The sequence below is a fragment of the Erythrolamprus reginae genome, chromosome 9 (genome assembly GCF_031021105.1).
Source record: "Erythrolamprus reginae isolate rEryReg1 chromosome 9, rEryReg1.hap1, whole genome shotgun sequence".
Taxonomy (NCBI): Eukaryota; Metazoa; Chordata; class Lepidosauria; order Squamata; family Dipsadidae; genus Erythrolamprus; species Erythrolamprus reginae.
In genome coordinates this window covers 8,207,918-8,225,546 of record NC_091958.1, presented here as the reverse complement: position 1 = coordinate 8,225,546, position 17,629 = coordinate 8,207,918, and the positions used below count along the sequence as shown (strand labels likewise).

At 44.0% G+C, this 17,629-nt stretch overlaps 1 protein-coding gene across 1 annotated transcript in view; it reads left to right on the top strand.

Moving 5' to 3' along the window:
- LONP2 (lon peptidase 2, peroxisomal) overlaps nt 1-13,533 on the top strand; it is a 75,462-nt gene extending 61,929 nt beyond the window's left edge. The window contains exons 13-15 of the mRNA XM_070760266.1: nt 5,869-6,076; nt 7,561-7,751; nt 11,687-13,533. Coding sequence (XP_070616367.1) covers nt 5,869-6,076; nt 7,561-7,751; nt 11,687-11,908 — 621 coding nt within the window. The 3' untranslated portion in view covers nt 11,909-13,533. The remainder of the gene's footprint in view (nt 1-5,868; nt 6,077-7,560; nt 7,752-11,686) is intronic.
- Nucleotides 13,534-17,629: the final 4,096 nt, after the last annotated feature.

Genomic DNA, 17,629 nt, shown 5'->3' with positions numbered 1-17,629 from the left:
GTCGCTCCTATTGCAAATAACGGAGCAGTTATTTTGGCGCCAAGGCTCTGACGCCCAGTAAGTTGCACTTTCGGTTCTGCCCTAAGGGGTCGGCCATTAGTGCCTACAGCCCGCCGCCTGACCCTGGAGTCGTCGCTTTGAGTTCCCTCGGGCCTATTCTCCACGGAAGTGGCCTCCAACCAGTGTGCCTTGGTTTTTCTTAAAGTTAAGTTAGTGAGGCCTGCCACGCTGCACTTAAGGACAAGAACTCTTGGTATCGCCCAGGATTGCCTCTTAAGGCGCAGCTGCTCCTGGGCCTAGGAGCAGGGTCACCTATCCTCTTGGGAATTCCACAAAATAATTCTTCTCTCCCCTATTTTTTGGCTCAAGCCTTGTCTTCTGTAATTGCTCAGACTATGGCTTCCCTTCCCAAGAGAGGCACTACCAAAGGTTCCAAAGAGGTTAGGCCTACTGGTAATCCTTCTGAGCTTCCCCAGGCCTCTTCCTCCTCTTCCTCAGGCTCTCAGTCTTTAGCCAAGCCCACTAGGGCTGAGAAGAGAAGGGACCTAGCCCTACAAAAAATACATGATAAATCAGCCAAACGTTTTAAGGTGCAGGCCCAAGTGCATATCAACCCTACCCCCCCGGAGGCCTCTAACCTGCCTCCCTCTGGGGTACCTGTGCTATCCCTGGATGAGCCAAACCTAAATCCACCCCAACCTAACCTATGGGGTTTAGGTCCAGAGGAGCCAGATATTACCGAGGATTTCCCCCAGCCAGAACCTGTTCAGGGCCTCAGGGATCCTCAGGCTTTTCCGGCTGATATTTCTTCCTTGCCACCGGAGTTTCAGTCTATCTTGACTATTCTGACTAACACTATTGATGCTAGACTCTCATCTTTAAATGTACCTCCTCTGTCTCATCCTCCCCCTCGCTCCTCCCGTCCCGTGAGTTCTTCTCCTTCCTACAGAGCCCCAGTCATGGAGGTCTCTGACTCCTCTCAGGAAGAGGATGAGGACGTGGATGCAGAAGAGGATGATGACCCCTTTCAGCGTCTGTCGGAGGATGAGGAATCTCAGATTAAGATTCCAGCCCCAGCTGCTATTTTCCCTTCGCAGCTTTTCAAATCTCTCCTGCTAAAAGCTAGAGTATCCACGGGGCTAGCCGGGCAAGAGAAGCAAGCTACTCCTTCCACAGACCCCCCAGAGGAAAATCTTCCTTACTTCATGGAGGAACAGGAAGACAATGAGGTAATTCCTATGCCCAAGTTGTTTAAGGATGCCTTGCTTAAACAGTGGGACCACCCAACCATAGGCTTCACTCCCACTCCCAAGGACAAGAAGCTCTACAAGCTCTCCCCCTCCTATGAGGAACTCCTAACATGTCCCAGGCCAGATGAACCAGTGAAGACGCTCCACTCAACGGCTGCCATGCCTGGCGAGGCAGAGGAGGTCCTCCGGCCAGAGGACAAACGACTTGAACAAATGCTCAAAAGAAGTCTCCTTGCAGACTCATGGGCCATTAAGAGTGCTGCAGCGGCATCCTTCTTTTCCAGAGCTATGCTCTTATGGCTTCGTCAGCTCCAACTACACCTGCCTCCAGATGACTTACGGGGCCAACAGGATTTCAACAAAATTTTCGCAGCTGCCCAATATATAGCAGATGCTACTCTCCAATCTTCCAGATTTGCAGCCAGATCAGTAGCAGCCTCCACAACGGCCAGAAGGCTTCTATGGCTCCGCCCTTGGCAGGCGGGGGTAAGACAGAAATGGCAGTTAGCTATGGGTCCACTGAAACGTAATCTCCTCTTCGGAGATCTTCTGGACCCTCTCCTTACGGAAAACGCAGACAAGAAAAAGGTCTTGGGACCTACCACCAAGAAGGCCCCGAAACCGCAGTCCTTTCGGCGCACCGGGCGTCAGCAGGATCAAAGCTTCGCATTTCACAAGAGCCCAGGTCAGTATTCCCCTCGCTTTCGATCCCAAGCTAGAACCACCAGGGGCAGAGGGTCCCGCTATCAGAGAGGATCCTCTACTACCAGAACTTCCAAAAGAACCAGATGGTAAGTTTTCTCACCTGCCTATAGGCGGTCGCCTAGCCTGGTTCTCTTCCGCCTGGCACCGCTCTTGTAAGGACCCCTGGGTCATTGACACAGTGGAAAGGGGCCTAAGGTTAGAGTTTATTTCTTCTCCCCCTAACCGTTTTATTTCTTGTCCCTCTCCCAGTTCCTCTCCATCTCGTATTCGAATGGAGGAGGCTATTTCTCATTTGTTGACTATTAGAGCTATTCAACCGGTCCCCTCTCTCCAGAGAGGTTTAGGCTTCTATTCCATCCTCTTCATGGTCCCTAAGACTTCTGGAGGCTGGAGAGCCATCTTGGACCTAAAGAAATTAAACCGCTTCATTAAATATAGAAAATTCAAAATGCACTCCCTATCTTCCATTTTATCAGCTCTTCATCGAGGAGACTTTATGGTGTCTCTAGATCTCACTGAGGCCTACCTCCATATCCCCATTGCCAAGGTCCATAGGAGATTTCTGCGCTTTGCCTTTCAAGGCAGGCATTTTCAGTATAGGGCTATGCCTTTTGGGCTCTCCTCAGCTCCCAGGGTTTTCACTAAACTCTTGGGATCCTTGGCGGCTCATATCCGGGCCTCTCCCATTCATATTTTATGTTATTTAGATGACATTTTAATTCATGGTAATTCCAGAGCTGGTGTAGCTGCAGACCTCTCCTCTACCATGTCGGTTCTACAGAACCATGGTTTTTCCATAAACCTTAACAAGAGTCATCTTGATCCATCCACTTCCATCCTGCATCTGGGGACTATCATTAATTCCGAAATATCCCAGGTTTTTCTCTCCAATGAGAGAAAACGCAGCATTTTGGATCTCATTGCTCGCATCCTGCCCCAGCAATCGGCCTCCATTGTCACCCTATCCTCCCTTTTGGGTAAGATGGTGTCATGTATTGGTATTGTTCCCTGGGCCCGCCTTCACGCCAGGGAACTTCAATGGCTACTATTACCTTTTCAGAGATCAGGCCACAGCAACTCGAACCGACGCATCACCATCCCACCGACGGTTCGCAGATCCCTCAAGTGGTGGACTTCTCCAGCCCTAGACAAGGGATCCCCCTTCCGGTGTCCCGACCAGTTTGTAGTCACCACAGATGCCAGCCTCTCGGGCTGGGGAGCCCACGCCCAAGGTCTTTTAGCTCAGGGCACATGGTCACCGGAGGAGGCTTCCAAGCCCATCAATTGGCTAGAATTAAGAGCCGTGTCTCTAGCTCTAAAGCAATTCCAACCTCACATATCCAACCAACATGTGCTGATTCTCACCGACAATATAGCCACCAAAAGCCATATTTGCAGACAGGGAGGCACAAGATCCAAGGCCCTCATGAGGGAGGCCCTGAAGTTGGGTCTTTGGGCAGAGAAAAATCTCCAATCGCTTCTAGCCGATCACATCTCGGGGAGCCTCAACGTCCAAGCGGACTGGCTCTCACGAGCCACCATAGATCCAGGCGAGTGGAATCTCCATCAGTCACTGTTCCACCAAATCTGCCTCAGGTTCGGCCATCCAGTGTTGGATCTATTCGCGACCAGAGACAATACCCAGCTTCCCCGCTTCATCTCCAGGTTCCCGTCTCCGGGAGCGGAGGCAGTCAATGCCCTCAGGAGTCCTTGGCCTCCAGGCCTACTGTATGCCTTCCCTCCAATTCCAATTCTGCCAGACGTGATCAACAAAATCCTCCTGGAGAAAGCACGTGTAATCCTGATTGCCCCTCACTGGCCTCGCAGGCCCTGGTTCGCGGACCTTCAACAACTGTCCGTCCAGGACCCCTGGCGACTCCCCGCTTCGGAGGATATGTTGCGGCAGGGGGCCTCCTTCCATCCGGATCCAGAGTGGTTCCACCTCACCGCCTGGCTGTTATCCGGAGGGACTTAGACCTGCGAGGGTATGACCCAGACACAGTGGAAATCATTCTGAAATCTAGAAGGGGGTCTACCAATCGGATCTACGACCATACTTGGTCCAAATTTCATCAGTGGTGCTCGCAGGAGGGCTTATCCCCCCTGTGTCTTCCCATACACAGGATAATCGCCTTCCTTATGAAAGGTTTTCACCAAGGTCTCTCTACCAGCACCATCCGCCGCCATCTGGCCGCTATCTCTTCCGTCTTGGCGGGGCCTCGCAGGCAGCCCCTACGCTCCCTTCCAGAAATCCAAGAATTTCTAAGAGGAGTGGCCAATCTCAGGCCTTCTAAAATCCACAGATATCCAACCTGGGACTTGCCACGGGTTCTCCACTCTCTTACTCAAGCACCTTACGAACCCCTGAACTCTGCGTCCCTCAGGTACCTATCCTTCAAGGTAGCATTCCTGGTGGCGATTACTTCCGCCCGACGCATATCTGAGTTGGCAGCCCTTTCTATCAGACAGGACCTCTGTCAGTTTCATCAGGATAAGGTGGTTCTGCGGCTGGACCCCACCTTTCTACCCAAGGTCAGTTCCATGTTCCACAGATCTCAGGATATCGTTTTATCTTCTTTCTGTCTCCAACGAGAGCATCCCCTGGCGATTAGATGGCACACTCTAGATCTCACTAGAGCGCTAAAGATTTATATCCAACGCACAAGATCCATCCGGAGATCTGAAGCACTCTTCATAGCCTACCATCCCAGATCCTTGGGATCCAGAGTGTCTTCCACAGTAATAGGTCGTTGGATCAGAGGGGCCATCTCAAAGGCCTACGAGACAGCTTCCCTCTCCATTCCAAGGAATATTACAGCGCATTCCACCAGAAGTGCTGCCACATCTGCCGCTTGGGCGACTCAGGCTCCGTTGGAAGAAGTCTGCAAAGCAGCCACTTGGGCCTCGCCAAATTCCTTTATAAAACACTACAAGATTGATTCGTACGCATCAGCAGACGCTGCCTTCGGAAGAAGAGTACTCCAATCCGTTATCTCTCACGATAGCAATGTACTCCCACCCTAGGGACCTATCTCTTGGGTATGTCCCATGTGACTGCTGGACCCACTCCTTCAGTACGGAGAATAGGCGTTGATTGCTTACCTGAACGCCTCTTCTCGTACGGTGAGTGGGTACAGCAGTCACTTCCCTCCCTTGTGTGGTCTTCTTTACCTTCTATTCTAATTTCTTATAACACATGAGAGTTGAACATTAAAGAGCTTCACTACTGAGCCTAGTCTACGGATTCGCGAATTCTGGGGAAGGGGCGGATCCAGCAGTCTTTTTTAATACTAGGCTCAGTTCCAACGGATTGGACAGGAGCAACCCATGTGACTGCTGTACCCACTCACCGTACGAGAAGAGGCGTTCAGGTAAGCAATCAACGCCTATTCTCTACTCATGGCCAGAATTGAACCTAAAATATCAGCCTGCAGTACTGCTTTCTAACCACTGCGTGAGGGAGGGAGGGAGGAAAGAAGGAAGGAAGGAAAGAAGGAAGGAAGGAGGGAGGGAGGGAGGGAAGGAAGGAAGGAGAGGGAGGGAGGAGAGAAGGAAGGAAGGAGGGATGGAGGAAAGAAGGAAGGAGGGAGGGAAGGAACGAAGGAAGGAGAGGGAGGGAGGGAGGAAAGAAGGAAGGAGGGAGGGAAGAAGGAGGGAGGGAAGGAAAGAAGGAAGGAAGGAAGGAAGGAAGGAAGGAAGGAAGGAAGGGCAACTGCACTTATACTTCGCTTCACAGCCCTATCTAAGCGGTTTACAGAGTCAGCATCTTGTCCCCAACCATCTGGATCCTCATAGCATTTAGCATTTAAAGTTTTGGCCACTTCTGTACCCAAGAATTTCACGCAGGCTTAACTCTTAGATGCAGATCAGATGAAGGATGACCTGTGAGCATTCTGCCTCTCCTTTCTTCCAGGTGTCCATGCGGCTGAATCAACCAGGCGTAGCGATAGGCTTGGCCTGGACGCCATTAGGCGGGGAGATCATGTTTGTGGAAGCCAGTCGGATGGATGGGGAAGGCCAGTTGACCCTAACCGGGCAGTTGGGGGACGTCATGAAGGAATCGGCCCACCTCGCCATCAGCTGGCTGCGGAGCAACGCAAAGAGATACCAACTGACCAACGGTAGAGGAGGCTGGTGCCAACCCGATGCGTCTCACTCATAGCTCTGTAGACCAGTCATTTGACAATCACCCTTTTTATCTGTGCGATGAAGCATCACCAATGCTAGGATCAGGTTGTGGCTTATGTGGGCAAGATAAGTGACAAATAAGTTTAATAACAACAGCAACAACAATAATAATTACTTGGAAGTACCTATATACTCAGACGCTACCTTACCAGCTCTCAGGTCCTCGGATAGGACTTCAACTGTTAAGTTTCCACCAATAATACAGCAATGATGATGACGATAGTGATGATGATAGGATATCATTGATACAAGTCAGTGACATATGTGATACATTTTTAAATGTTCAGTTGACTTGATTTTCCTGTTTAATGAATAAAAGGTTATAACAATACATTTTAAGAAGATACTTGATTGATACTTAGGACGCTGGCAGCAACCCGTATCAATCATCAGTGCCAGCCAATGACATTTGTGACACATTTTTAAATGTTCATTTGACTGAGTTTCATGTTTAACGAATAAAAGATGATGATGATGATGATGATGATGATGATGATAATAATAATAATAATAATAATAATAATAATAATAATAAATTAATTAATAATGTATTTCCCCAAAAATAAGACCCTGTCTTATCTTTTTTTGAACCCTGAAATAAATGCTTGGCCTTATTGCCATGCACTCAAAAACCCGATTGGGCTTATTATCAGGGGAGGTCTTATTTTAAGGGACACAGGGTAATAATAATATTGATTGATCGATCGATCAAATGAATGAATGAATGAATAAATAAATAAATAAAATAGCAACAGCAACAATTCCATAACAACAACTCCTTTACAGCTAGACAAAAATGCCAAACCCAGTCTGAACATCTGGCTCTCTATATGATAATTGATAACAACAATATTAATAATAATAATAATACCTTGCCCATTTTAGTGTATTTTTTGCCTGGTTACTTATTCCCTTCACTTTTATACTTTAGTTTTATCCGATTATAAGCGCACTAAAATCACAGGAGAGCTAAGTGGAGGGCAAATAAGTTTAAGAAATAAATGATAAATAAATTGTAGTGCTTTTGAAAGGTAAATAAGATGTTGGTTTGTTTTTAGTTAGGGGGTTCATTAGCATGCATCAACTGACCAAAAAGGCACTAACTTCCTTCTGCCGTGAATCTAATCTGATCTTCATCTAGGGCAGGATATTTACATATTTCATCTTTTTTCCTTCTAAAGACTAGAAGTGTGTATATTGATGCAGGTGTTTTTCACTCCCCCCCTCCCCCCCCCCTACCCCAACTCCCTCCCTTGGCTGGCACTCTTTCTGCTTTCAAATACAGGTTTCCTTCCCAAATGGAAACATGTTAGGAATTCAAGTCTTCCAGCGCCCCCGGGGTGGGTTCCTTTTATTTATTTTTAGAACAAAGACCGACCTAGCACCAATCTGCAAATCCCTTTTCTCTTTCTTAAAGCTTCTGGAAGTTTTGATCTCCTTGACAACACAGACATCCATCTGCACTTCCCAGCTGGAGCTGTCACAAAAGATGGACCATCTGCAGGCGTTACCATAGTAACCTGCCTTGCCTCCCTCTTCAGTGGGCGGCTGGTGCGTTCGGATGTAGCCATGACTGGGGAAATTACGCTAAGAGGACTCGTCCTTCCAGTAAGTATTGTTTAGAGATCACGATGGTTAAGGCTTTTACCCGCCCCGGGATTTTTCCCTCCTTTATTCTAAGAAAACCCATCCCGGCAACCTTCATTTCCTAGAGAGCTTCCTGAAATCTTCCCTTATTAGATCTCTCTGCTTCTGCAGGGCTCCCACAAACTTAGATTTTGTGCATTGGAGTAAGCCAGCATCCCTTGATGGCAACGACGAGATTAAGGCAAATCAGATCATGGCGATTTATCGCAACCGCAGGGTTTAACGTGGTCTGATGATGCTTTGACTGGAAGCTCCGGTGACGTCACTACTCTAAGCTCAGGGGCCTGAGAAGGAAAGGATCCCTGTCTCCGTTCGCATCCAGGTGGCCCCAGGAAATTTTCTCATTCTTGAGAGGCATTGTGGTTTTGAAAAATTGGGGGTACGGATTTGGCATCTAGATTTCCTTAATTGAAATGGACCTCTTTTCAGAATGAGAGTAGGTGGTGCTTAGCGCCAACCTGGAAAGGACGATGGAAAAATGTCAAGGTTATTTTTTAAAAAGAGATGCGTGGCATATGGTTTGGATCTTTATCTAGAGAGAGAACTACTGGCATGAGTATAGATTATTACAACAAGGCAGCCAGTATCTTGCAGCAGAGAACACCTGCTTAGAGACAGGCAGATAATTGCTTCTTTTCTGTTTCCCTCTTAGATCTGTCTGTCTGTCTATCATCTATCTACCTATCATCTCTCTCTCTCTCTCTCTCTCTCTCTCTCTCTCTCTCTCTCTATCTATCATCTAGCTAGCTATCAGTCTGTGGAGTCTGCGGAGAGGGGCGGCATACAAATCCAATAAATAATAATAATAATAATAATCATCATCATCATCATCATCATCTATCTGCCTATCATCTCTATCATCTGTCTGTCTATCATCTATCTGCCTATCCTCTCTCTCTCTCTCTAGCTATCTGTCATCTATCTGCCTATCATCTCTATCATTTGTCTGTCTGTCTATCATCTATCTACCTATCATCTCTCTCTCTCTCTTTCTCTCTATCTATCTATCTATCTATCTATCTATCTATCTATATCTATCTATCTATCTCGCTAGCTAGCTAGCTATCAGTCTGCGGAGTCTGCGGAGAGGGGCGGCATACAAATCCAATTAATAATAATAATAATAATAATAATAATAATAATAATAATCTATCTGCCTATCATCTCTATCATCTGTCTGTCTATCTATCATCTATCTGCTATCTACCATCTATCTGCCTATCTATCATCTCTATCATCGGTCTGTCTACTTACCTACCTACCTAATCACCTGCCTGTCTAACTGACTGTCTGTTTCCTGCCTATCATCCTTTATTTATCTCTACCTAGCTGTTATCTATCCATTAACCAAATTTAGCCAGCTGTAAACCATCCCCTCCCCACACACAATATGTGATTGATAAATCTGAAAGAGAGCCCAACAGGCTCCCACCTACTAATGGGCCATTTAATAACAGTCTTTACTTAGCATATTAAGGCATAAGCTTGTTAGTTTTGGCTTTCCGTGCCCCATCGACTGAAGTCCATTGTGATTCATTCAAACATGGCTTAGCACAGTAACTGAATATGTTTGCAAAGCTAGAGGTGGTGGCTTCTACTGGCTTAACGTGCTCGCTGATGGTTTCTGCCTCTCTGAAATTAATACTTCTTACCAGGGCTTTTATTATCAAAGGACAATTATCAGAGGACAAGCAAAGCAGCCTTCGTTTGACCTTTCCCTTTAATCCAGTACCTTGAAATTGTCCCGTGCAAAAGGACTCTCGCAGTTCAGGGTTAGGGGTTGTGCTTCACATTCCAAATACTTCACACTCAATTCCTGGCCTCGCTGTTTAAAAGGATGAAGATATCTGTGCAGGCAATAGTGGAGGATTTAACTAGAATAGTAACTTGTTTGCTGTAGAAAGATCTGGATACGACTGTAGCATCGTCCTCGTTCTTTAATGAACACACCAAAGAGGTCATTTCTTGTAAATTAACAGCATGTTCATCTTGGGATTGAAAGTTTTCTAAAATAAGTAAAGAGTTTAAAATCCAGGCGTTTCTCAAAAGAAATTGCTCCTTAGGATGGGAGATTCCCCAGACTCTCCAGAATTATATTCTTTACTCACTAGCGTTATCTCCCAGCTAAGCCCCATTTACTATTTGAAATGTGTTGTTTCGGTTATTTCGGAGTTTTTTATGTGTCTTCCTTGAAACGGTTTGGTTTTCCACCACTTTGTGTAAGATAGGTGGCTAAACCAATGAAGAAACATGACCATCAAAGTGAAGTGTTTTCTAACGTTACCATAGAGCAGTGTGTCTTAACCTTTAAAACTCAGATGCGCGGACTTCAGCTCCCAGAATTCCCTAGCCAGCATGTTCTTTATATATACAGTGTTCCCTCGATTTTCGTGGGTTCGAACTTCGCGAAAAGTCTATACCACGGTTTTTCAAAAATATTAATTAAAAAATACTTTGCGGATTTTTTTCCCTATACAACGGTTTTTCCCGCCCAATGATGTCACATGTCATCGCCAAACTTTCATCCGACTTTAATAAATGTTTTTTTTAATAAACTTTAATAAATAAACATGGTCAGTAATGATCTTAATGATTGCTAAGGGAATGGGAAATTGTAATTTAGGGGCTTAAAGTGTTAAGGGAAGGCTTGTGATACTGTTCATAGCCAAAAATAGTGTATTTACTTCTGCATCTCTACTTCGCGGAAATTTGACTTTCGCGGGCAGTCTCGGAACGCATCCCCCGTGAAAATCGAGGGAACACTGTATATTATATTTACAGCAGCACGAAGCTTATAACTTCAGCCTGATGATGGTGAATATGATTTCACCGAAACGTCGCATAGACACTCAAAATATTACACGGGGCAAAACCCGAACTCAGAACAATCTACATACATATACCCGTGAAAATCTACGAATATATATATATATATAATTTTCGAAAGAAGGTAGCACCTTCTTGCGAAAGTTAGTTCTTGCACAGCCTGATCAAAGCAGTTTGCTAAGGGATCCAATGATTGCCAAAACTCACGAGAAGTGGAAACTGCGTCTCCTACCCATTAGAAAGGAAGTGCAAGACAAAGGGGCACCAAAAGGATTTGTCTCTTTGTATTTATATCCCCAGCTTCCTCTTGAAACACAAAAAATAAAGCTTGCTAGAGTTCCTTTGTTATGTATCTTAACTTTCCTTCCGTAAAAAGTTATCAAAAGTTCTTGGATTCCTATGACCCACCTCCCACTTCTTGGCTTCCCCTCCCACGTTTCAGTTGCCATGTCTTTTTCTCTAGCAGCTTCTGGGACTTTTTCTCTGGAGTCAGAATAAGATTGCAGCTGCTGTCCTGAACCTAGTTTATAATTCGGTTAACACGAGAGAATTACCCAGGTTGGAACACAATGTGCCTTCTCTTGTCACGAGTCTCCAAAACAGCTCCCATGTCCGTTAGTTTCTCTCTCTTTCTGTTTTTCTGTCTGTTTTTTTTCCTCTCTCTCTCTTTCTCTATTACTTTCTGTTTTTCTTTTTCTTTCTGTCTGTTTTTCTTTCTCTCTCTCTTACTTTGTTTTTCTTTTTCTTTCTGTCTTCCTCTTTTTTCTTTCTCTCTCTCTTTCTCTATTACTTTCTGTTTTTCTTTTTCTTTCTCTTTCTGTCTTTCTGTTTTTCTCTCTCTCTTTATTACTTTCTGTTTTTCTTTCTCTTTCTGTCTTTGTTTTTCTTTCCCTCTCTTTCTCTATTACTTTCTGTTTCTCTTTTTCTTTTTCTGTCTTTCTATTTTTTTCTCTCTCTCTCTCTTTCTCTATTACTTTCTCCGTTTTTCTTTTTCTTTCTCTTTCTGTCTCTCTCTGTGTTTTTCTTTCTTTCTCTCTCTATCATTCTGACTCTCCCTGTCTTCTTCATAGGTCGGCGGAATAAAAGACAAAGTTTTGGCTGTGCACAGAGCTGGCCTGAAGAGCGTCATCATCCCTCAAAGGAACGAAAAGGACCTTGAAGAAATCCCCCTCAATGTAAAGCAGGATCTCAATTTTGTGATGGCCGGCACCCTGGATGACGTCCTCAATTCAGCTTTTGACGGGGGGTTTTCCACGAAGGCCAGACTCGATCACTTGAATAGCAAACTATAAAAAAATGAGGGGATAAAGTTGACCGGAAGAACGAAATGATAAAAGCCGAGATTTACCTAGTAGCCTGTAAACACGAGTGCGGGTTAAAGGGGGCAAGAGCATTAGCCGTTTATGTTTATTTTTTAAGAAGGAATATTTTTAAGGGAATAATGATGCTGCTTACTGCTGATTGGCCCTGCTCTGCCTTCATGGGGATAGTAGCTCTGCAGAGATAGGTCTGAATGCTTAAACTGTTAATGATGATTATTTCCCAATGCTATTAAGAGAGAGATTTACACATGGACAGACAGCATAGCAGTCATTAAGCACGTGAGCCTTCAGGAAAGCTTTTTTCTTCCCACTGTTAAATTCAGTGAATGAACATAGATTTTTTCCCCCTGGAATGTCAGAGTTGTAGTCAAATGACTGTTGTTGCTAGGCAGAGCTCTCTCCTTTCCTGTAAAGGCAAAAGCATCACAAGCATAGTCTTGAGAGGCATCCCTCCTTCCAGATGTAGTACCAATGCAGAGAAAATATACTCTTAAGTCTGAATGTGCAGAAAACAGACTGGACAATGCCAAGCATCCCGTATTAGGCAAATGGCTCATGAGGCCACCAGGAACCATTAAATTCTTTGGCAATGATATCTGAATGGAATTCTTAGCTCCTGCTTCCAAACTCCTGAAGATTAATAATTGTGGTGAGCAAAGAAGCCCTTGGTTTCTTTCAGGGGAATGGTGTTGTTTAATGCTTCGTTGAAAATTTCATTTTGTCAACAAATGTGCCATGCGGTTCATTTACCCAAGTTGTGCCATTTAAGTTCGGCTGCATTAGGCAGTTGCAAGAAACAACTTCCTTTGTGGGAGTTGAAGAGATTCCTTTGTGGGTTTGGCCACACATCCCACAACAGTGCAGTGAGAGCCACAGAACGTTTAGCTCCCGAGACGCTGAGGGTTTTTAAGGTTCTCGGCACAGATAACTTTCAACTATCATGAAAAATGTTGGCTGGTGGATAAAGGGGCGTCTATGCAGACAATTCTCTTTCCCGAACTGGCAGCTTGTTGTGCGAATGCAAAATGTGACCCAGAGTTTTAAACTCTTTGGTAGTCTGCAACAAATGCATTCTTGAATCTTATGAGCAAATGAACTCTTCCAATGTGAACGTCGGATTTTGGCCTAATTTCATTTAATAATCGTATTTTTTTTCTCATGGAGAAAACCTATATAGCTGCTGAAAGTTGACTTTGGCTCAATTGCACCTTGTCCTTTTTTTTTAGGGCACACTTTCTGAGGGCACTTTAATCAGCCTCATTTTTGCAAGATTTAGACACATTTTTCAGATGCTTTAATATATAGATATGGCGAACCTAGCCCAAACCTAGTAGTATAAAACAGATTAATAAATTACAATATGCTATTATGTGCTATTAAGTACTATTTCCAGGGGGAACCAAGTCACTGGACCTCCTCCACAAAGCACTAATCAGATGAACACAATTTGGCAACAGGTTCTTTGTAATTAGCTTAAATCAAATCTTGTCCCAACACTCTTAATTTACTTCCGGGCTGCAAATCTAAGCAACTTTACTGGACAATCTTGCCAGGCTGTAGGTCACTGTTCAAATAAAGCAAATAAGAAACAGAAATAGCAGTACGGTTAATTCTATCATTAACTGTGTGTATAACCAGAATGAGTGTAGAATTGTATGTATTCCTCTAACACGCCCTACAATCAATCTGCTTTTAACTGCTGGATCATTTTCCACGGCATTTTTATTTATTGCTCTTTCAGCTGTTCAGACTCCATGCTTGTCCTGCAAGTCTATTCTGGTCACAAACAGCCTTTCAGTATCATTATAGCTCTTCATATCATTTGGGTTACTTGATCAATGTTAGATTCAAGTGGTACCGTGTGTTTGTGCGTGTGTGTATACCATTTGGCGCACCCTTTTATTTTGTCAATATATCAACACCTACAGAAAAATATGCTGGCTTGCAAAACAAGACATATTTAAAGAGGCCAGCTGCTATTCATTTTCACCCACTCTCCAAAAATCAAAATGGTCCAAAGCCTTTGCACCAAAAACCCCAAACCATCTGCTCAGTGTTTTTAAAGGTTTTGAATGCAGAAACTTTATCTAAAATGAATTTGAGGATTAGTTGAGAACCAGCCAAAAGTACACAGTACTTACATGGTCATAAAAGATTCTCGTTTTGAGTGTCAAGGGAGAGATTCTCAGTCAAAGCCAAAGGTGCTTTTTTCCCAAGAGGCAGCTGTATTAGTTTGTTGCAAAATTCAAAACCAGAAGCACACACAGATGATTAGATTCAATAACTTCTTTATAAACGTTATGTATGTATGTATGTATGTATGTATGTATGTATGTATGTATGTCACATGTTTTTGCTGAATTTTTAAAATTAAGGGAGACTAGGATAGTACTATTTTGGCCTTGTTCTGGCCTCATCAGCTAGCCATACCCTTACTGGGATTTATAAATAATATTGTAAATATACAAATATACATACATACATACAAATGTATGTATCCAGAGCTGAAGGGATTGAATACTGTAGCCTAGAGGATAATTCTCTGCCTTACAAGGCAAAGGTTGCAGGTTCAAGTTCCAGTGGGTATGGCTAGCTGATGAGGTCAAAATAAGGCCAAAATAGATCTATCCTAGTCTCCCTTAATTTTCAAATTCAGCAAAATATATATATATGTGTGTGTGTGTGTGTGTGTGTGTGTGTTTGTAGATTTTCACAGGTACAGGTGTGAAGATCTTGGCATATTGGGGTTTCTTCTTAAATATCCTACACGGAATATCTTCCAAATCGTACACATAAAGAAACCCGAATATGCCAAGACCTTCACATATATAGATCATCTCTCTCTCTCTCTCTCTCTCTCTCTATCTACAACACTGCAAATATAGTTTTTCAATCAGTTATAGGTAAATACAAGCGGGAGAGCTAGTTTCATTTCAGCAGAGAGCAGAGTGGAGACTGGAGCCACACCCAACCTTAAGCTCAAGTATTCAGTTTTGATTCTCTGCACAGACCCAGAAGTGGTCAACTCCTATTGGCTGATTCAGTCACCATGCCTATTCACTGGCCAACCTTGCCAACTTGGGTCCCCCAGATGAATATCCCAACAAACTGGACTTTGCTTTTTCCTTGAAGGTGTTTCACTTCTCATCCAAGAAGCTTCTTCAGTTCAGTCAAAAGAAGGTTCTTGGATGAGAAGGGAAAAGTCTTCCAGGAAAAACAAAGAAAATCCAATTGCCTTATGAAATTTTTTTTTAAGACTCCCTGGAATTGAGCAAGATTAGGATTTAGGGGACAGGCCTAAACGAAGCATCTGTTGTAGGCTAACCACGATATCATCTCCCTATGGATAGTTGTACAACTATTAGCTCATGACACTAAACTCTTGACCATTTTCTACTCCAGTCAAAACAGGTTTCTTTTTTTTGTGAAAAGCATGACCTCTAACAACACATCGTAGCTTTGAGACTGCTCTGATATCCTCCAGACCGGAATTTCCCAACTTTAGCCATTTTTAAGATGTAGTAGACTTTAATTCTACTATTACGTTAGCTGGAGCATTCAGTCCATTTGGCTGGTGTTTTCTTTGGAAAAGAATTCCATAATTTGTGTTTTTGCTGTGCCAACTGCATTATTTCAGATTATTTTCAAACAGCTCTTATTTTAGAGCTGGCAGCTTCCTTATTGATTGCCATAGTCTTAAATTTCCTTTTAATCTGATGTTAGAGAAGAGAGTTCTTAAATATAAACAGCTTATCTCTGAGACATATCACTCCCGATACTCTCTGTCCCCTGCCTTTTCTGATATCATTCTTAAATCCTACTTCTTTACTGTTGTCTGTTTAGAGTAGATCTTCCTGCTCCAACAGTGGCGTGATCTACAACAGATTTCCACCTCCCTTTAATCCTACAGTGCAAATCTTGTGGGAAATTATATCCTCCCACTGTCACAGCTAAAGAATGCAACCTTTTGTCCTCCTACTAGCCAGTCTGATGACATCTGAAAATAAAGTCTTGGGCTGTGCTGGAACAGGAAGCTCAGCAACTTATCTTTCCACAACATTTTACTTGTGAAAGGAAGTGATTTGGGAAACATGTAGAAGGGGAACGCTGGGAGGTCCCACTCCCAACTGCACAGTAATGTTTCCTTGGCAATATAGGCCGTACTCAATTCACAACCACAACTGACCCCAACATTTTTGCTGCTGAGACATTTGTTAAAGGAGTTTGGTTTTACTATGTTTCTTGCCGCAGCTGTTAAGTGAATCCCTGCAATAATTTAGTTGTGAATGGTTAAGTGAATCTGGCTTCCCCATTGTCATATGAGTCCGTTGCCAAGCACTCACATTCTGATCACATGACCACGGGCATGCTGCAATGGTTACGTGATTCCATGCCAACTGAAGTAATCACCCCAAGACAATCAACATCGGATAGAATGAGAGAGAAAGACGGAGTTATTGATATCCTCATAGAGACGTTGTGGAGTATAGAATAGAATAAAATTTTATTTTATTGGCCAAGTGTGATTGGACACACAAGGAATTTGTCTTGGTGCAGAGGCTCTCAGTGTCCATAAAATAAGATATACATTTGTCAACAATCATGTGGTACAACAATGATTGTCATAGGGGTCAAATAAGCAATATTAATAAAAATCATAGGATATAAGCAACAAGTTACAGTCATACAGTCAACATGGGAGGAAATGGGTGATAGGAATGATGAGAAAAACTAGTAGAATAGAAGTGCAGATTTAGTAGAAAGTCTGACAGTGTTGAGGGAATTATTTGTTTAGCAGAGTGATGGCGTTCGGAAAAAAACTGTCCTTGTGTCTAGTTGTCTTGGTGTGCAGTGCTCTGTAGCGACGTTTTGAGGGTAGGAGTTGAAACAGTTTGTGTCCAGGGTGTGAGGGGTCAGTAAATATTTTCCCCGCCCTCTTTTTGACTCGTGCAGTATACAGGTCCTCAATGGAAGGCAGGTTGGCAGCAATTGTTTTTTCTGCAGTATTGATATAGTTGAGGCATGAAGACGTTAAGCTTGTTAGCTGAAAAGCTGACAACCTAGGTTCAAGACTCAAGCCCCACGCAATGGAGTTACGCTCCTGTTCCTTTCTCCAGCTCTTGCCCAATTTGAAAGCAAGCGAATGCAAGTAGGTAAATAGGTACCACGTTGGTGGGTCCTTGCTTACCTGATACATTTTCTCGGTGCGCTGCAGGAGCATCCAACATGGGGATCGACTTCCATCTGCCCGGAGACTGAGTTGGTAACAATTTTCTAGTCACGCCCTCTCTGCTCGGCTGAGTCCTTCAGTTTTTTGACGAAGGCAAAACACCAACCTGTAGGAAAGTTAAATCACCCTGGACACTGGGCCAGACTAAGGAATAATGATGGTCTGGGCGCTCCTGCAGTGTACTGAGAAATAATGTATCAGGTAAGGACCAATGTTCCTCGGTGGCCTGCTAGGAGCATCCAGTGTGGGACATAACCAGGCTAGGTACCCTGAGGCTGGGGAACATTTGAGCCCATAATGGGAGGGGTGGGAATGATCCTTTGGAGAATCCACTGTCTGAAGGACACCTCATGCAAGTTTGATGTATTGGAAATGTGTGGCGCTTTGATGGAGAACGTGTTCCTCTCCACCTAGCTGCCCAGCATCTTCAATTCAGCCATAAGTCTGGAGCGAGTGCCCCT